Below are 19975 nucleotides of genomic sequence, written 5' to 3' on the forward strand. Positions count from 1 at the left end.
AATAGAAAGGATCAGGAAATAAAAGAAACGTTTGAGAGTTGAACCCTGTAAAAAATCAAGAATGTGTATTTTGTTCTCAGTAAATCCAGAAAGGCCGGTTGTGGTCAGTATGTTCTGACGTCAATATATATTTATATCAACATTGGATCATATGACCGTGTTTAATGTTAACAGGCATTTCAGTGAAACTCAGTCGAGGTCAGAATAGTGTCACCAGTCATTCCCTTAAGCTGAAAAAGACAAAGCGACCTCTGTTTGTGAAACTCTAAAGTCACACTAATTAGACAAGAGTCTCAAAGTAGCCTATAAATTGTGTCTTTAAAAAAAAAACTCTGGTCAAATGATTCTTTATTTTGACTCAAAATCTCAAGACTTCTGATTGTTTCAATCTTAATCGGTATTGATATTTATGATATCTAGTCTATGGTCATTAGGTCAGAGCGGGACAGTAATCTAAGTGCACAGCATCGTGAACATGTATCAGGTTTGCATTTAAAATACCATCAATTCTCCCAGCAATTATTGGTAGTATTCTTATCAATTACGCAATTAAAGTAGAAATAAAACAGTGTTATATTCTACAAGCTAAAGTCCTGCATTGAAATTATTACTTTGAAATATTATCAACTAAATGTACTAAAGGTATTAAAAGCTAAAGTAGTTAGTATGTATGGTGCAGAATGTTATAATACTTTATTACAGTAATATTGTTACTTATGAATGAACATGTAAGAAGCATTTTAATATTGTATCTGACAGATTAAACTCATTTTAACACCTTTTTAAGCTGTTAGGCCGGTCATACTATTTATTGGACCATGTTGACTAAAATGCAATGGAGTACCTCAAGATTAAAAAATAAGTAGGCAATAGTAATAATATGACATATAACCGCGAAAAAAAACACGTTTTATCTAACCGCAAACCTACGTCAGTAGCAGCGTCATCAACGTTCACCTCAGAAACATGGCGGCGCGCTTTGTCCGCCGGAGAACCTCGTTCGTCACTGACGGAGAAACCCGAAGCTGCCCGAGCAGCCGAATGCCAGTCTGGCATGTAAACAAGGTCAGACACTGCAGCACACAGTCCGCACGCGCCCTCCTCCAGACACAGACGGCTGCTCGCGTTCAAGGGAAGACAGGAAGACAACCTGCTTTGCTAAACTTCTGAGGAGAAAGGTAGGCTCGTGCCTCACGCGCGCGGTATCGACCGTGTGCTATTTGTGTTGTTGTGCACGTCCGCACTGCAGTTGCGTTACATGACATTAGCAGCATGAATGTATGAATGATGTCGCTCTGTAGCTTGCACAGCTGCAGATAAGTATCTGATCCGCGTGCACGGGGAGTGTAACTGCAGCGATGATATAGATTTGCCGCAAAGTCACGCGGCAGGTGTGTTTACCTCATGCGCAGCATCAGCTGGCCTCGAACTGTCGCTCTCGCGCTGCAGAAACTGCAGCGTCATGTTTTCCCACGACATTGATAATCCTTTCTGAAGGAGCATTTCCATTTCAATCAGCCTGTAGCTTGACTTCAGTCTCTGCTAGTCCAAATATATTTCACTTATTTATATATTTTTTGAATCGAGTTCAATATTTCAGCTTACTATTACTTGCAACGACTGCATACATTGTATTGCAGCACATACGGGTACTGTATGTACTACATGAGTGCTGCACCTTTGTGGAGCTTCATGTGCTGCACACATTCATTCCTTTAATAATACACCTCCATAACTTAATTCATAAACTAACCAGCTGTGGATGAACATGTAAGAGCAACTGTTTCTTTATGCCAGTGAATTCACCCACATCGTCCTCAGTCTGGGTCGGCATGCAAACCAGTTTGAACTGGTCATCCCAGCAGCTTCGGTGCCAGCCAGACACAGAAGGAGCTGGTGCATTTCTCAGTTAATGATGGCGAGAAAGTGAGACAGGAGGACAGAAAAGAGCGAGACTCACAAGGACAGTCTCCCACTGGCAGCTGGGGAAGTGTGCAGGGCCTGTCACGTTTCAGAGCGCCTGCTCCTAGTGCTCGATGATTCATTGATGTGTTCCGGCCTCCGATACGAGGACATGACAGACTAATATTTGACTTTATTAACTTAACATGTTTAGTAGCAGCTGCTGGAGCCGACGACCTGGCATTCCTCTCTTTAGATAAGATGCTGTGATCACGAGAGAACTTCCTTCACGTGTTTAATGGTTTATGGCATACTGGTGTTTTTGATGGAAACATTCACTATGTTTACATCTTTCTTAAATCTCTGAGAAAAAAAACAAATGAAATGGTTTGTTAGTATCAAAAGTACTCATTATGCAGAACGGCTACATTCAAAGTGTTAATTATTATGGAACATTATATTATTTGTTTTTGTTACAATTAATGGAAGAGTATCTTAATGTTGTACTTCATCAACGTGCAGCCAGTTTTACTTGGTAGACAGGATACAGTATCTTATGAAACGCATCATGTGCTAAATATAGGTTTAAAACCTAAATGTAGGTTTTAAACAAATGAAGTGAAGTAGAAGAATAATAAATATCATTAAATAAATAGAGGTAAAAGTATGTCAAATTGTAAAAAGTACTGAGTTCCATCCACCACTGTTAATCTGAGCTATAACCTTGTAATGTGCATTGTCGTGTGTCAAAGTGTTTTTGATGGTAAATCATTTCTAAACTAACACACATTTGTGTTTATTCTGCAGGACTCTCACTGCAGCCAGCCAAGATGATGCAGTGTTTTCACTTCATGGTGGAGCCGGCCAAAAACTTTACGGCCAAGATAAAGGTAAGACACGCTCTGGTGCACTCTTAAAAAAAAAACAAAAAAACATTGTGTGTTTAATGTGCAAACCTGTTGTTTTGGGTCACCTTGATACTGATGCAGACAGTTGACATGACAACTGTTTTTGTTCCCACGTGACTGCGCAGCTTAATTCAACAAGAGAGCGTCTGTGAGAGTCTGGAAGGGAGCGGTGTCTTTTATTTTCTGCTGACAGGAACAGAGCCACCATGTGCATTTAGATCAGGCTGATCACCCCTCCCTACTCTGACTTCATTACTCTCTGGGGCTAAAGCAGCGCTAATGTCCTCCAAATGTCCTCATTACTGTGCTGAGAACTGCTCCCTTTCCAAACTCCTTTCTCATAAAACAATCCTTTAATTTTTAATCTTCCTGCAGGAATCACACAAGAGAGCAACGATTGACAAGAGGGAGCCTCTGGATGCGGATCAGCTGTTCGTTGTGGATCTGGCTAGAGATCTAAGCCGAGTATGCCAGGTAACAAATCCCTCAGGAAACTATAAATAGTTTGTCTGGCTTGGGAAAAGAGAAAGAGAAAGAGAGAGAGAGAGAGAGTGTGTGTGTGTCTGTGTATATGTATATATATATATCTATCTCAAATTACAATTACACTTGTGTGTGTGTGTGTGTTCATTCACTGTCCATCAGGTTGGAGCATGTTGATATTTGGCAGCGAGATATTAGATTAGATTAGATATTACTGTATTAGTCCCGCAGTGGGGAAATTTCAGGATTACAGCAGCAAACAGGGTAAAGTGAACCCCAAGAGACACAGTAAAATAATCTAAACAAATAATATGTATATAATAAGCGGTAAAAGAGAACTGTAAAAAAAAAAAAGAAATATATATACTGAATTAGATATATGCGTTGTGTCATTCTCCTAGAAGTATTTTTTTTATTTTGACAGGTCATTAAACTCTTTGAAATGTGCGATTACAGAGTTAAATTTGTTTAAATAAATGTTCCTCATTTCACTAAGTGTCTTACACGTGAGGAGGAAGTGCATCTCAGCCTCACCTGTCCAACAGTGACCACAGACTTGTCCCTCCGTCTCTGCAGAGGTCCGCAGTCCTGGAGCACATCTGGAACCTTGATGACACCTGGCCCAGCTCCCTCTGCAGGGCCTTCACCCTCCAGTGGGCCTCCATGTTGGAGAGCAAGGTCCTTACCTGAGAGAATGATCCATCTCCAGAGGGAGAGAACGGGACAATACTTACTGAAGGTGTGTGGAGGTTTTATCAGTCACGGTTTGGGTGATTCTGTGTGCAGAAGAGGCCCATGCAGACGGACGGCTGGCCAGAGGTGGAAGAGGTCAAACAGCCCGATATGATCAATGAGCAGGACCTGCTGGAGGCCCAAACCGTGATCCTCAACTGGATTAAGGACCTGAGAGCTCAGCCTGAGGTGATCCGTTCGATTATCCTATTTTCTATCTCTATCTTTGGGGATTTTATTATTTTATTGTTTTTGCTTCTCGTTCCCAACGTTGTAAATATCTCTGTTATTGATTTGTTGCTCTTGTGAAGCCCTTTGAGCTGCTCCATAAATAAATAAAGCGTATTATTATCGTTCCCCTGCAGCAAAGTGTGTGGCCCGGGGAGCCTGTGGCAAAGGTTCTGGAGGACCTGCAGTCAGCTTGGCGCTGGGGCCGCGCGCCCAATCTGCTGAGCGCCATGGAGCTGGTGTTTTGGACTTTATTGGTGCAGCGTCCCGATAAGGTAGTAGTCCACGTCGCAATTCACAGAGTCTGCTTCCCCGGTTGTGTTAATTGTGCGAGTGGTGACACAGAACTCCTTCGGTGCGTTCTTGCAGGACACCATACCGCAGCAGTGGCTCACGTGGAAGCAGAAGACGCAGACGATTGGTTTGTAAATCAAAACTGAATCAAGTTGAATTTTGTTATAAATCTGAAGACTTTCACTTCCTGATGAGTTGTTACTTTCTCCATCCAGGTGCCATATCGTACATTCCTCAACCAGGTGAGTGATATTCTCTATATCAGCATGCACTTAGAACCATTACAGACGACGGCTGTACTGCTTTCACGTTACACTCTGACTGCTCGGTGTTGTCGAGTATATTGCTAGAAATCTATTTCATTGTAGTTTTGCACCGAACAGGCAGACCAAAGAAAATGACAGCTCAGTCTGCAAATAAGAGATCATATGATACAAAACAACGCTCGTATATATCTGCTACGCACAGAAAAATGACATATTATAACCCAAATAGAAGGCATTTAGCTTATTAAGGTTATATGTGAAGTGTATTTATTTATTTTTTAAGAAAAAGAGAAAACCACAAATAATTTAGAGATTATATGGACTTTATGGACATGTTGGATGCTGTTTGAGCTGCAGAGCTTGCTTTATGACTTTATTATTATTATTATTTTATCTGTGCAAATAGTAATAAATAGTTTGGGGGTATCACCTTTTATTTGTAGTAAAAAAAAATGGAAATGTCCGGACAGAAAACCTCTTCTTTACTTTCGCATTTTCCTCATCATAATAACCACTTTGTTTTCCTTTCATACTGGTTTGACAGCCTGTATCTACTGAAAATAAAATAATTATCTGTTACATTTACACTGTTAAACAAACATCTCTTATGACTAAAGCCCTGTTTGTTTGTTTTTTACAGTGTGGGACTGGATCTCAGATGCAGCAGGTACAGCATTCATTTCAACATATATGTAGAGTATGATCTCTGGAGAACCTGTCTGCTGATGTAATCCTTGTCACTTCTCTCTCTAGTGGAGGTGACTCTGGACCTGGACACAGCCAACCCCGACCTGCTCATCTCCACCGACGAGAAGAGGATGCGCTGTGGCTTTGAGAGGAAGGACATCCCCAACTACCACCAACGCTTCGACGGCTGGTGGTGCGCTGTCGGGATGGAGGGCTTCGCCTCCGGCCGCCACTACTGGGAGGTGGAGGTGGGCGAGCGGGACTGGAGGCTGGGCGTGGCCAAAGAGTCGGCCCTGAGGAAAGGCTTCAAGTCCCTGAACACAGATAACGGTTACCTGAGCCTGCGGCTGGAGAGGGGCACCGAGCTGAAGGCCCTGACGGTGCCATACACCGCCCTGCCGCCCGGCCTCATCCCCCGCAAGGTGGGCGTCTACGTAGACTACGACCGCGGCCAGCTGTCCTTCTATGACGTGGACAAGCACTTCCATATTTACACCTACAATGAGAGCTTCGATGAGAAGCTGTTCCCCTTGTTCGGGACAGTGGAGATCATCAAGGATCTGGTGATCAAGTCCCCGGCGGCTAGGAGCCAATGTATCTGCCCGACGCCCTGCATCTGGGGTTGAGTCTTCTCCTGTCACCTCTTCCTTCACACGCCAGTAGATATTATATTAAAGTACAACACTATGGCTATGTGATAATCAATGGGAGAAATCAGAGATCCTGATGTAAAAGTCCATCATTGTGCTATTGGATAGCTCCACTATGTGCCCCCTCTCTATGCTGCTGCTGCTGCTGCTGCTTTAATGTGATTGTCGCAACCACTTCCTCACTATAGAGTTACAGCGCTCCTCTTTGCTCACACATATTGTATGTATTTTTGAAAAGGAATCTCTACTATTAATGTAATCTATTGTGCAATATTAACCCAGGAGTAAGAATGCATTTCTGTCTGTGAATGATAAATAAACCAAATCCAGGTCTTACTCTTTGGTCTGTTTATTAGTATAATAGACATAATGATTACATTGTATATGTCACAAAAACAGGAACAAAAGACAAAAATAAAAGAAAGGGGAACCTTGAAAGCTGAGTTGTGTTTGGTCTCAACATCCACAGCCACAGCCACAACCTGGCATTATCTTGGGTAAATAAACTTGTGGCGTCAGATATCAGATCTCACCATCTTCTCTTGTTTCTCTCTATTCTCCATTTCTCTTCTATCTCTGTTGTGGTTATTTTACACCACTAAATATTTTAAGCACACGTAAAGAGGCGACATGGAGGAGCAGAGTAGAATATAAACCGCACCAGTTGACCCAGTGATCTTTTGGACTCTTGTGTTTCCACCAGTGGCTCATCCAAGAATAAACTCTTAAACTTCTTGATGTTTCCAAACATGTTAAGCTAATATTGAGGAAAAAGAGTAAATAGTATTAACTGGTTTACAAGATGTCTAAAACATTTCAGTTTAATAATCATTCAGTTGCAATTAAAAGTTGAGACACATACACTGTGTGTCACTGTAAAATAGTGAGAAAAAGGTTTTACATGGAAAGCAATTTGAGAAGATTTTAACTTCATGAGATCACTATGTAACACAAGTCAAGACTGGACCATCAACCACACTGGTCTGAGGCCCCGGAGCTACAACGTTAATAGTTTGTGTGCTAAATAAATTGAAATGTGCGTTCAATAATTGCATGTTATAATTGTTGCAAGTTTGAATATATCATATTTAATTTAATAATGTTGTGCTTATGCTGGCAAGAACCTTTTTGAGGCCACTACTTCCAGAAACCAAAATAACATGTATACAAATAAAAAAAATAAAAAAAATAAAATGTTTGTATGAATAAATAATCTGGAATCACTAAGTACAGAATTTCAAAACAACTTTATTTTCTGTCGAAGACTTTCCGCGACTGTAATGATGTCATCGGTGTGCGACGACAGCAGCGACGGTTTACATGTTTACATGAGTTCTTTAAAGAGCGATGAACGATGGCAACAACAGCTATAAAACAAGCTTTAAAAACCCACTTTGGGTTTGACAACTTTCGCTCTAAAGTACAAGAAGATGTCGTTAAAGCCGTCGTTAAAGGTAAGCGAACACATATGCGTTAAGCTAGTTTATCTTTGTGCTAATTAGCCGCCGTTAGCTAAAACTAGCTCGCAGCAACAGCAACATAACTGACAATTTGTGTTCATACTTAGCGTTAGCTCGAGATGAGGCTCAATTTGAATGTCGTCTTCTGTCACAGAGAGTGACTGGTGTTGTCTCCCCGCAGGTGACGTGGATGTGTTTGTGTGCATGCCGACTGGAGCAGGGAAGTCCCTCTGTTACCAGCTGCCTGCTGTCATGGCTCAGGGCATTACTCTGGTTATATCCCCACTAATTGCTCTCATTCAGGTCAGTCTTCGTCTGTTGTTGGGCTCCTACAATGCAATGTATGATCTCAGTTCTGTGTTAATCCCTTACTGTGTGTGTGTGTGTGTGTGTGCGTCTCTGCACAGGACCAAGTGGACCACCTGAAGAGTCTGAACATCCCTGCCTGCTCCATCAACTCCAAGCTGGCAGCGGGCGAGCGCCATCTGATCCTGGCAGATTTAGGCAGCAGCAGCCCCAAGCTGAAGCTACTCTATATTACTCCCGAGATGGTGGCCTCACCCTCGTTCCAGCCATGCCTGACCGGCTTGGTCTCCCGCGGCCTGTTGTCTTACCTGGCTGTGGACGAGGCTCACTGTGTCTCCCAGTGGGGACACGACTTTCGGCCAGACTACCTCAAACTGGGAGCTCTGCGTGGACGCTTGCCGGGGGTTCCCTGTTTGGCCCTGACGGCAACGGCGACCAAGAATGTACAAGAGGACATTTCTCGGTCCCTGAGGCTGAACTCGCCACAGTCTTTTGTTACGCCTGTCTTCCGCAAAAACTTGCACTATGATGTGATCTTCAGGGAGCTGCTGCCAAACCCTTACGCCCACCTCTACGCCTTCATTCAGGAGGCACTGGCGCTGGACAGCGGCTCATATCAACAGGTTGGGATTGTTTGTGTAGGAGTTTCTCCTTTTTTTTTTATGAATGAATTTACATAGATTTAAAAAAAAATGCTATTTACAACACTGTTTATTTTTTTGAATCTGCTGCCTCAAAAGTTTGATTGGTTACAGTAAAATAACTGAGACGACTGATCTGAAATCCTGTTGGAGCAGTAGGCAGAGAACAACTAATTTGAAAGAATAGAAACTTGAACATCTGAATATAATAGTGGTGGTTAGCCATTTCTCTCTGGGTTCTAGAAAAGTTCCTTTTGAAGTTCGCAAATTTGAGCAATGCCTTAAAATGTGCCGAGGCTCACAGACCTCACAGGAAGAACCAAAAGAACCAAGCTTAAAGGATCTGTGTTGAATGTTTGTTTGTTTATGTTATGTGTACCGATGTATTGTTCTAAACTGTCAAATATCCACATCAGTACCTGTCCTGTAGGCTGTGATGACCCCAAAATTAGCTGATCATTTCCACTTGAACATGACAATAAGAACCTTGGTTTCTTTAACCTACTGTGTGTAATATGTATGAACAGGGTTGTGGGATTGTGTACTGTCGGACCAGGGAAAGCTGTGAAACAGTGGCTCACCAGCTGACCAAGCTTGGAGTCTTGTCCAAACCGTATCATGCAGGTTAGACTGTTTTTCCTCCATGAGGTTGTAGAATTACAAATCACAAATATTTTGTCTAGAAAAGCTCAATTTTTCTTCTTCTTTATTTTCGTCCTGTAGGTCTGAGAACAGGAGATCGCACAGAGGTCCAGAACGAGTGGATGCAGGGGGAGGTCCTGGTTATTGTCGCCACCATCAGCTTTGGTATGGGAGTCGACAAGGCCAATGTTAGGTGAGGCTATAAGGCTTCGATATAATATTTTGTTTTGGCTCCAGAATTTAAGTTTGCATGCACTGATGTTTTCGTTAACCCCACAGGTTTGTAGCTCACTGGAACCTCGCCAAGTCCCTGGCGAGTTACTACCAAGAGTCTGGGCGAGCGGGCAGAGACGGACTGCCGTCCTGCTGTCGCACATACTACTCCCCGAGAGATAAGGAGCAGATGAACTTCCTCATCCGCAAGGAGGTTGCCCGCAAACAGGTCAGCATAAGCATGACAACAAGGTGCTCAAAATGTAACCAGCTCATATCAAACTCTGGGTTTTTTGTGATCATTTTGTAAACTTGTCTGCAGGAAAAACGTGGCTCTAAAATGGAGACCAACGAAGCCGGCAACAAAGCGGCCATCAAGGACTTTGATGCCATGGTGTCGTTCTGTGCTCAAGAAGCGTAAGTAAAGCATTCAGTGCACACGTGCACGCCCGTCACCTTTTTGTTTAATGCGTTCAAAAGTGTAGTCAAAGCATCACATGATCACGTAATGTCTCCACCCGTCAATCACTCATAATATAACATGCAGTTTTATACATTGAAACATAACTGTTGTTAGATGCATGCTGTGCTTTTTAAAATGCAGCCAGTCCATTTCAGCTCGTGTACAGCAGAGGGCAGACTTGATCTGTGTTTTCAGCTTTGTTGTGAAGAGTGTCGAGGAACACTGAAGACAGTGTCTCCCTTAGAAAAACCAGCTCAAACTCTAAAGGGGCTTTCACACCTGTAGTTCGGTTCATTTGTCTGGAATTAGAGGGGTAAAAAACTATTAATTTTTGTATTTCAGTTCTGATCGAGAGGAGTAGATAAGACATTATTCAGACAGACGAGTAACTCATTGATTGGACCGCTTTGGCGTTTATCACTAAGATGCAGCGTTCTAAACACACTTTGATGGTCTTAAAGAACTGACAAAGTACACAGAGGTGGGTCATATTAATCTGCATACGTGGTACTGTTTTTACCAAAAGATTTGCTTTCACTGGTGATATACATGGCCCTAAACAGATCAATTGAAAGGACAGATTTCACCATTAGCAGATGGATTTATTAGTAGTTTAGCTTTTAAATTCACGCTAGAATCACGTACGTGCTTTCATAAAAGTTCCTCTGCTTTCACACCACAAACAAACCGCACCAGGGTCCACTTTGAAGCGGACCTGGGTTTGATTGACAGCTTTAACATCAGCCCATATTAACTGTACTAACCGGGCAAACTCTGATTTGTTTAAACCGAACGAACCAGGTTAGGTGTGACTCTGACTGCCAGTTCTCGTTCCATAAGTATGACACATTAATAAAACATTTAGTCTCACTCATTCGTATCTCACTGTATAAATCACCCAATACATTGTTATAGCTCATATTCCGTGTATTAGCCTGCATTATTGAAGCCACTGGGCTTCCTCGAGACAGAAGAGTTGTTGTTGCTCTGTTTAGCGCAGAGATGCTCCGAAGAAAGTAGATTCCCCTGAAACCCTGGGAGCCTCAGCGGCTGTGTTTGGCAGCCAGCCAGGACGTCCTTCAGTGTGTTTGTCAGGTGTTTTGTTGTTCGAGGGTTGGGCTCCTCCGCTAGTACCTCTGAAAGCTCTCGAATGTCTGTTGAGTATACACGACTCCAGCCGCAGTAAAAAAAGGTCATTTGTGTTTATTTGAAGACCATTTGCACCGCGTCCTGTTTTGCCTAAATGGTCAATCGCTTCATCTTTGCCTTGCGACCGCAGCAGCAGCAGCAGCAGCAGCAGCAGCTCATACAGGTCAGCACCGTCATGAGCAGGACCACCGCTGCAGGAGAGAGATAACAACGGCATCATGAGCGGCTCGCCCTTTAAAACAAAAACACAGGAATGGTTTAGCAATAGAGAGCGGAGACTCACAGATGAAGGTTAAGATGACAAAGAAAGCCCCCAGCTCCACAGGGCCGGCATTGGGAAGACCCTGCAGCTTGACCCATATGTTCCCCAGGATGCTCAGCGTCTCCTCTCTGGCATCCATCCTAACGAGGCGGAAGCATTTACAGCGTAAAGGTCACACTTGAATTTGGTTTACACAGTGTCTCATTTGTTTGCCTGCCTTCAGTCTTCAGGATGTGGCTCCTGTTGCTCATTACGTACCGCCCGAATGGGTGAGACCACGTTGCTGGTGTGTTGACACATGCACAACACTTTCAGCTTTTTATCTGCCATCACGGAGAAATTATGCTTAAAGGTTTCTCAATCTGTAGGTTCCTCTTTTTAAGAGAAAGTGGGAGGCGTTTTACGGGTAGTGCACTGATGTCGAGCATAGTTTTTAAGTGTACCAGTGTAGTGACAACAGCTGGGTGGGGGTTTAAGGTGTTCACAATAACGAACAGGTTAACCCCCGTCAGGCTCTCTGTCAAACGACATAACAAAGGAAGGATTCGTCTCTCTCTCTCGGCCTGTTTCATTGTGTGAAATGTGTTTGATGTGTTGTGTGGCGTTCCAAGCGTCAAGCGATACGTGATTTACATGCCTGTGTTATTGTGGTGTAAAGTAAATGAAAGGCCTCTGGGTGTGACGGCCTGTGGGCTCGGCTCTTTACTGGTTTTGCATGTCTTTGCTTTGGTATTGTATTACAAAAACATAATACCAACAAAGACTAAATAATACAAACACTGTGTGGAGGAATTTAGGACACTGTTGAGTGTTGACATACGCTTCATTAGTTCTTGTCGAGAATCAGATGAGAAGAGTCGTACCACTGTGCGTTATGTAGCTATATATCTACTTGGAGCCTGCAGCATGCTAGCTTAAATTAGCACAAAGACTGTAAACAAGGGAAGTCTGTCTCTGTCTGAAGGTAACAACGCCCCTCACAAAACCCACAGTACAACGCTGGATTGCAGTTGTTACGCTTCAGGTTGTGTACTGATTAAACACATGTGTATATTCACGTCATAATACATATTTCTGAGCTTGCTGGTAGGCAGGTCTTGTTACTTTTTGACAAACTTAGGCAAGCTGAAGCAATGCCTCTATAAAGCATGAACACAAACTTATCACATTCATGACGGGAATGTTGATTTTATACTGTTATACTGTTTTCATGTCATTTTATGCGGTGACAGCATCCTCTTTGTGCTAATTTTAGAACAGATGGTTTTGAGATTTAGGAACATGCAGATATCTAACCAGAGGCTATTATCTCTTTAGAGCGTTATGTAAATAGTTTGCTGGTGTTTTTAGGCGGCCCTCACCGATAAAGGACATTTCTGCACAGTCAACACTTTGTGGTTGTTCATTATAGATCCTGTTTGCGTCCAGTTTTGAATAATAAATTCCCTCTTGAAACAATTTGAATCTGTAGACAAAAATATATTAAACTTTGCCTTTCAATCTGACTTTTCTCTTCTAATTATCAAACAGACTTTTCCCCACTTTTAGCCTTACAGTTTGAAATGCCCGATGTATGTTTGCGCCTCACAAGTCTGCATTTCTGAACACATTCTTCACATTCTTCTCAACATGGACTTTTCCTCGGGTGCTCCGCTCAGACACAAACTCTCACATTGAAGAACACTTACCTGTGAACGTCTCCGTCGTCGTGTTCACACGCCCGGCGCAGCTCGGACTGACTTACAGAAGTGAGCAAACCAGTTGATGAGGAGGAGACCGTGATGAAGGTGACATGTCTCCTCTGAAGGAGTTACCTGCTGAGCGTTGTACTCGTCAGCGTGTTCGTTTGTTGTCGAAACGTTCGGTACGTCCTGAGCAGACGGAGATAATTGGTCGGGTTGAGATTACGGTGCGGAGGAGGAATTCCTCAGGAACTGATGAGACTCTGCATGTGGAGTGAAGAAGAAGTGAGATGACACATGTGAAACAAAAATGTTTCTCCTCTTTGGTCCTGCGGGCTTGTTATTCTCGGTGTCTGCGAGCAAAGTAGTGAACTGCTGTGCAGCTTACTTTATTTCTCTCTTCCCGAGAGGCTGTTTTCTCTTCGGCAGTCCTCCCTGGGAGTGACTGTTGCTTCAGACTCTTTGTTTGCCGCTCCACCTCCACCTCTCCACCTCTCCACCTCCTTTAGTGGAGCTGCTCCGCTCTCTTTCATAGCTGTGGAAGCAGCGTTCCTGTTTCCAGCCTGCTAGTTAGTATGTGGATGGCTGTTTCCACTCAGTGTGTGTGCGTGTCTGTGTGTGGGTGTGAATATTGGCTGTTACATAACACCTGATTTGACACAGAAGTATGAGGCCCTTTTCTAAAAAAACAACAACAACAAACTTTTCCCCTACTAATAATAACCGTATTGTGTCCAAAAGACTCTGAAATGTATTTATTTATATCACGATTTCTTGAATGTGTTCTTCTTCTCAGCACTGAAGTCAATACGAGAGCTTAGCTCTGTTATTGTTAGACAGTGGTATTTTTTTTAATTTCATGGCACGACGGAGCCCGTTTGACTCGTAGAAGAACAGAAATATTGATCACAGTAATGTGTGACGGTTACATAAAAGCTAATAGATCAATTATGCACTAGATGCTCGGCGAATAACCGGGAGATGTTTGCTGTGAGCTCCAAAACATCCTCCGGCTCGACCTTGTAAAGGCAGACTCAGATGTGTAACCAACTTCAGCCGGTGTGGATGGATTCAGGGCCTTCAGTTGCCCTAAGGGGCAACTACTTTAGAGAAACAGTGCAACAAATTAAGAAGTTTTCACGAACCCGTCAACGTTTGATCTGATAAAGAATCTGATGACACTGAACGAGGGGAGGTATCACTCGTCTCTTTGCATATGTTAAGTTTCAACAAGTGTCTCCCATCTTTCCACCAGTTGTCGCCATGCCACCATCTCCAAGTTCTTTGGGGACCAGACGCCGAACTGCGCCCGGTCCTGCGACTTCTGCCGAAACCCCAAAGCCGTGCGCGCCCAGCTGGAGCGGGCGTCGGCCCTCAGCACCACGACCGGCGCGCACAGCCAAGAGGCCGCCGGCCCGTTCGGCTTCCAGCGAGGCCTTTACGAAGGCGGGAGGAAGGGCTACGGCTTTGAAAGGCAGGACAAGCTCAGTGGATTTGCTTTTCTAGCGTAAAGTAGCGGTGAACCTTGAGATTGACACTGACGTCACGCGTTGCAGGTTTGACGAAGAGGGCGCCAGTAGTGGCGAAGAAGACGGCGGCAGCTCAATGAGGAAAAAGCAGTTTTCGAACCTCTTCAGGCAGCAGATGAGCATACGGAAGGTGGTGAATCATGGCGATTAACGCACAAACACGTTTTTAGAAAGCTATATTTCATATAGCTAGAAAAACAGCTCCACGCTGTGTTTGTTGTGTGTCTTTGTGCGTCTGTCGGCCAGCTGTTGGCAGCCGGAAGGCAGCGGCTGTTGAGCCCACTGAAAGTCAGGATTGTGGTAAATCGCTCCCACATGTTTTCGTGGAATTTGGCACAAAATTGAAGTAAAACTATTTGTCAGCAGGTCAAAGTGGAGCTCGTCCAGTTTACAAAACAACTTCAATAAAAGCAGGAATGTCACCGTTGTAAAATAGTAGAAGAAAACAACAAATATGGAATTAGAAGGTGTTTTTATGTGAAGGAGGCATCGTCACCCCGATTATTCAAACGTTAAACCCCTTCATGTAATTGAGATAAGCGGTTTATGTTCTATTCAACCCACAGAACATATTTTGGTAATTTAATACTAATCCCATATGAGCGTTGTAGAAGCCTGAAGCCAAACTACACTCTGTTTAGATCATCATACTGAGATTAGTTTGTAAAGGGAATGAAAAATAGTCAATGGAATATCCTTATTTAATGTTTAATTTCTTTATATAATACAGAAATAACACACCTAACAAACACAAACGAGAAATAATTATAACACATTAATAATAATAATAATAATAATTTAATATATATTATTAATGTATTATATTATACATATTTTTATAAATATCTAGCGTCAAAAGACTTTGCAATATTTTTTTTTTAGGAAACTAAGATTCATATTAGTTCTTGATTGAGTGCTAAATATAAATATTTTATTGGAATCCGCTGCTGTTCTCTCTTGAAAGTGTTTCAAGCTAACACCGTGTCAAAAAATACATTCATTTATTTACTTATTTGACAAATTGTGGGGCATTTTTGTGCTTATGTATTTGATATCAGAAAAGATTGCATTGACTCGAATGGAAGGAGGAGAGTTGCTTTGTTTTAGTGAATATCTGAGAATGAACTTCTGTCTCTGCTCGTGTTTCTTCAGACAACAGAGGGTCAGAGGAGCGACTTTGTTCCCCCAGGTAAATATACACACAGTAACAGTGCCGGTGTATCCAGGCTGGCCGGCAGGCTCATGTAACCGGTGTGTCTCACTGCGTAGACGCTGACTGCCCACTCCGAGAGGCCGGCAGCCAGAAGATCCCCAGACTCACCGTGAAGGTACTGAAACGCCGCGAAACGCATTCCTCATAGCAGCAGCGCTCGTTAGCGCGTCGGCATGAAGTCAGTGTGTCATGTGGCGTGAAGACGAGCGGCAGAGCCGACGTGTTCGCTGAGCAATATTAACACCGCTGATGTGCAAAAAGAAAAGAACGGGACAGTGACGGATGTATTGCAGAAAGTTTCCATCCTTCAAACTTTTCTGTCAAATGTGTCTTTTAACTAGATTTTTAAAAAAAAAACATAAATATGGATATATTATAAACATCAGTAGCTCGGTTCCTTTTTGACAGTTTTAGTTTGAATTTGATGAACCTAATATTCTATTTCAGGCCCGAGAGCACTGCCTATGCCTCCTGCAGGAAGCGCTCTATGGCCACCAGGGGGCAGAATACTCATTCAGGTAAGTCTGCAGACACACGCCTCAAACATCGTTCATAAACGTTGTGAACTTTCAAACCTTTCATTCCCCAGAGTCTCTCTACGTTGACTTTCATGTCTCTGCAGTGACACCCGGTCTCTAGGAGTCGATATTGAACACGAGGTCTTCAAGAGCACCAAGTCCTCCAACTTGTACAAAGCCGCGGTCCTGAAGAAGGTAGCTGCTCACCGCTCTGCCTGTCAAAGCATCCTCCGTAGCTATATGGAAGGTATAACGGCATATGTTCTTTTAAAGGTCTCGGAGTTGAAGAAAGCAGCACCTGGAGAAAAGAGAGACGGTGTCAAGACTGACAGCAGCAGTGAAAATGAGTCCAAACTCAAAGAGGAAACCGCCTCGTCTTCTTCCTGCTCCGTTTCGGAGGAGCTGCAGGGGTTCACATCTGCATCTGAGGTCTACTCTGTGAGTTTCACTTTACCTCACACTTCACCCAGCAGTTATTGTGGATTCTTATGGCTGCAAAGATGTCAGATATGAACTTTTGGTTCTTTTTTTACACTACCCCTCCAGCTGAAGCGTAAGAGAGTAGGAGCAGGCCAGAGAGGATCATCCGACCCCTTCCTGACGGCTAAGGAGCTGCTGAAGACCTCCACGTTGAACACTTTGTCCGACGAGTTGACGCAGAGCGGCAGGTTTTACAACGGGAGCTCCGGAGGCTCCGGAGAGACGAGCGCGGGTGCGTCTTCGGCGGTAACGTCGTCCGTCAGAGCCCGAGCAAACGCCATCGCCGCCTCCACGAACAGCCCGACGAAGGCCGGCCGACCCGTCAGCAAGAAGCAGCAGAAGCTAGCGGAGGCGGCAAAGAGCTACCACAACATTTCCCAGTATTTTGCAAAGAAAGAAATGGCAAAGAAAAGCCCCGAGGAGGCGGAGACGGGAAGTGAACTCGACGTAGCGTCATCTCATAGCGCGGCGGCGGCGGTTGCTGGAGAAAGCGACGAGCGACACTCGCCCGTCTCCGTGGAAGACATGGAGATGGATCCTGTGGAGACTCAGGACCTGAGCCGAGAGGGAAGTAAAATTGAAGTGATAGTTCTTGACGATGAGGACGAGGGCGAAGAAGAGGAAACGCGTAACATGGAGACGTTGGAGCTGGAGCGGCTTCCAGATAAATCTGAAGAGGATATCAAGTCCACTGCAGAGTAAGATGCCTGAAATGTACTATTTCAAGAAAAAGTTGATGGAAAAGTGTCTTAACATTTTTTTTACCGCTCACACAGACGAAACAAACCAACGAAAGAAGCTAAACCACCTCTCACAGAACGGGTAGGTAACCGTTTCCTAGCCTATCCTGTCATGGGTCGCCCTCTCAGGTACTGATGGTACTCATGTGTGTTTTTGTGTGTGTGTGTGTGTGTCCAGTTGACAGACGACATGAAAGCGGACAGAAGGTCGTCTCCTCCGGTGAAGCGCAGCCGGCCCGCAGACAGAAAAGTAACCTTCAACCCCGACGTGCAGGAGAGGCCCCTGCTGCCCGTCAGCGAGCTCCAAAAGCCCGTGACGCTGAAGGAAGCCGCTGATATCGTGGTCCGCTACCTGGACCCCTTTTACACGAAGGGAAAGTTCGCCAACAAGGTGAGGGAGGCAAATATCACTTTTCTGTTTGCGGGGATAAGAGAAAGCCAAGTGCGATGAAATCTCAGGTCTTGTTTTCTTGCGCCGCAGGAGTTGTTCAAGTCCTTCGCCCGCTACTTATCGCACGTTCTCGCGGAGGGGAGGAGTCGGGGGAAAGGTCCAGGTAAGCAGGGGATGAATGATGTGATGTGCATCCTGCGCTCTGCTGCATGCGGTGGACTCCTCTCTAACGCCGGTCTCTGTTTCCAGTTAAAGCTGAAGCCAAAGCGCTCATCAAGAAGTTCTTCAGCGGAGTGGAGCGCTGCGAGAGCGAGGCCGACTGGAAGCACCTTAAAAGATCGCACAGCTGTGACAGCACACGGAACAAGCAATGATGGGAAGTGGAAACGTAGTCTTTTCTAGGGTCAAAGTGCCTAAGCGTTACCACAGACGCCTGCCGACCAGGTTTATGCTTGATTTGCTCTGAGAGTTCTGCTTTTTCCAGGTTCATTGCTGCTGCAGCAACTTTTTATGTTAATAATGAAGCAATAACTTGTGGGCAGCGACAGCTGGAGAGAGCATCTCCAAGGCAAACCTGTATGCATACTAAGGAAGTAAGTGTTGTCCGTATGTTTCAGCTATTAACCGAAAATTGTGTAGTTTTCATTCTTTTTTTTTGGTTCACGACAGTATGTTTTTCTGCACTCTTTGTTCTTTAACTCAATCCGCACTTAAATCTTTAGTAAAAACCTGTTTCAAGTCTGTGGAAGTTGATTTGCGTGCGGAGCTGAAAAATGGGAACCACGGGCCTCTTGGGCTCGAGCCACGCGAGCAGAGCTGGATGCCAGCAGAGCTGGATGCTAGCAGAGCTGGATGCTAGCAGAGCTGGATGCTAGCAGAGCTGGATGCTAGCAGAGCTGGATGCTAACAGAGCTGGATGCTAGCAGAGTTGGTGCGAGATGAAAGGTCAGGAGGTCATAAACACGGTTCATCTGTTGCGGATCATCTAATATGAACCAAATGACAAGGCGAGCTCTCAAATGTTTGTGGAGATATTTCTGTCAAGGCCAAAGACGGACGGACCAACTGCCGTGTTGCTCCACAGAGGAAACGTTGAGGAGACGGCCGACCGTCATGTGAAGAACACATAATTTGAATTAATGGGACTGAAACATACAAGAACACTTATTTAACATTAAACAGACGATTCTGTTATAGGAGCTTGATGGATTTTTTTTTTTACTGCTGCTACTAATTTTGTCTTTGGCTGCTGGACTGCAAAACAAAGACCAAAGTAAATCTACAGATACTGTATGATGTGAAACTGTCCAGTTAGTGTGTGTGTTTTTTTTATGTTAAAGATGAGCTAGGAACATTTTATTTTCATGTATGTTTCTTGACGAAAGGATAATTTAGCAGATTGTTTTTTTATTTTATTTTTGCGACACAAATTCTCATGAGGGAAATGTTCCCTAGTCATAGTGCTTGTTGGAGCTGTGCGAGGCCACAGCCTCTGTCTCCACAGTCCAGAGGTAACACAAAGTGTACTGGGAGCACTGGTGGACACAGAGGCCTGGCTGTGTGGTCTGAACAGCCAGAGTCTAAGTACTCTTTGCCCCTAAATGTTTACAATAAATAATCCATGCTGAATAAGACTACCCGCAGTGTGAGAGCCGCACGACTGTGTTGTATTCATGAACACAAATGTCTTCAACTGGAGCCCAGAGGGGCTGCAGGGGGACCAGGGAGGAGACGTCCGTGCTGGGGTCGCTGTCAAATAGACGCTGACGTCACCTCCAATGGTGGTGCCTTCAAATGCCCCTTGTGATTTACGGCTCATTAAAGGATTTTCGCATCTAGAATTTGAAAAGGAAAGGTTGCAAATAGTAAAAGATGACTACATGGCAGTAGTGTTTCATTCAAAGGACAAACCCCCCTCCGTCCCCCAAAAAAATAAAAATAATCAGCAATACATATATTTCCTTTTACCTGAAATACTGTTCAGTCGAGATCGTCCGCCTTCTCTTTAATATAATGGGACTCTGTGGCATTATGCTCATGGTGATTTTTTTTAATTTGGAGATGAACTGTCCTGTAAGAGACGCATTTGAAGTAAAGAGTCGAAGTGCCCACAATAAAGCCAGCGTTTCCGACAGC

General features: G+C 44.0%; 2 protein-coding genes and 1 long non-coding RNA gene across 3 annotated transcripts; 2 read left to right on the forward strand and 1 right to left on the reverse strand.

Moving 5' to 3' along the window:
• Positions 1 to 1013: 1013 nt before the first annotated feature.
• Positions 1014 to 6486, forward strand: si:ch211-120g10.1 (butyrophilin subfamily 3 member A3). The gene is made up of 10 exons (XM_068577841.1): positions 1014 to 1178; positions 2710 to 2792; positions 3186 to 3284; positions 3870 to 3971; positions 4080 to 4214; positions 4391 to 4528; positions 4623 to 4674; positions 4763 to 4789; positions 5454 to 5480; positions 5567 to 6486. Exons 2-10 carry the CDS (start codon positions 2733 to 2735, stop codon positions 6124 to 6126), a joined length of 1200 nt encoding a protein of 399 aa, XP_068433942.1. The 5' UTR covers positions 1014 to 1178; positions 2710 to 2732; the 3' UTR covers positions 6127 to 6486.
• Positions 6487 to 7454: 968 nt separating this feature from the next.
• Positions 7455 to 19637, forward strand: recql5 (RecQ helicase-like 5). The gene is made up of 19 exons (XM_068578752.1): positions 7455 to 7604; positions 7792 to 7913; positions 8018 to 8539; positions 9085 to 9181; positions 9281 to 9392; positions 9479 to 9641; positions 9735 to 9829; positions 14224 to 14442; positions 14525 to 14627; positions 15650 to 15686; positions 15767 to 15825; positions 16158 to 16228; positions 16333 to 16423; positions 16502 to 16666; positions 16775 to 17406; positions 17485 to 17530; positions 17627 to 17839; positions 17930 to 18002; positions 18089 to 19637. Exons 1-19 carry the CDS (start codon positions 7505 to 7507, stop codon positions 18211 to 18213), a joined length of 3045 nt encoding a protein of 1014 aa, XP_068434853.1. The 5' UTR covers positions 7455 to 7504; the 3' UTR covers positions 18214 to 19637.
• LOC137786701 (uncharacterized) lies at positions 9867 to 13408 on the reverse strand. The gene is made up of 4 exons (XR_011077593.1): positions 13357 to 13408; positions 12975 to 13231; positions 11308 to 11426; positions 9867 to 11215 (listed from the first exon to the last, which is right to left on the reverse strand). It is a non-coding gene; the product is annotated as an uncharacterized lncRNA (long non-coding RNA).
• Positions 19638 to 19975: the final 338 nt, after the last annotated feature.

This window comes from Clinocottus analis, unplaced genomic scaffold (assembly GCF_023055335.1).
Source record: "Clinocottus analis isolate CAN_PGR_092001 unplaced genomic scaffold, fCliAna1.0.p SCAF_16, whole genome shotgun sequence".
In the NCBI taxonomy this organism is placed as follows: domain Eukaryota; kingdom Metazoa; phylum Chordata; class Actinopteri; order Perciformes; family Cottidae; genus Clinocottus; species Clinocottus analis.

Bases quoted from the DNA above. Each gene is read 5' to 3' on its own strand.
- si:ch211-120g10.1 (XM_068577841.1), top strand. From the start codon at position 2,733: ATGATGCAGTGTTTTCACTTCATGGTGGAGCCGGCCAAAAACTTTACG. The intron at 3,285-3,869 runs GTAACAAATCCC...CCGTCTCTGCAG, and splicing joins ATCTAAGCCGAGTATGCCAG to AGGTCCGCAGTCCTGGAGCA. The intron at 4,529-4,622 runs GTAGTAGTCCAC...GCGTTCTTGCAG, and splicing joins TGGTGCAGCGTCCCGATAAG to GACACCATACCGCAGCAGTG.
- recql5 (XM_068578752.1), top strand. From the start codon at position 7,505: ATGGCAACAACAGCTATAAAACAAGCTTTAAAAACCCACTTTGGGTTT. The intron at 7,914-8,017 runs GTCAGTCTTCGT...GTCTCTGCACAG, and splicing joins CACTAATTGCTCTCATTCAG to GACCAAGTGGACCACCTGAA. The intron at 17,531-17,626 runs GTAGGTAACCGT...GTGTGTGTCCAG, and splicing joins AACCACCTCTCACAGAACGG to TTGACAGACGACATGAAAGC.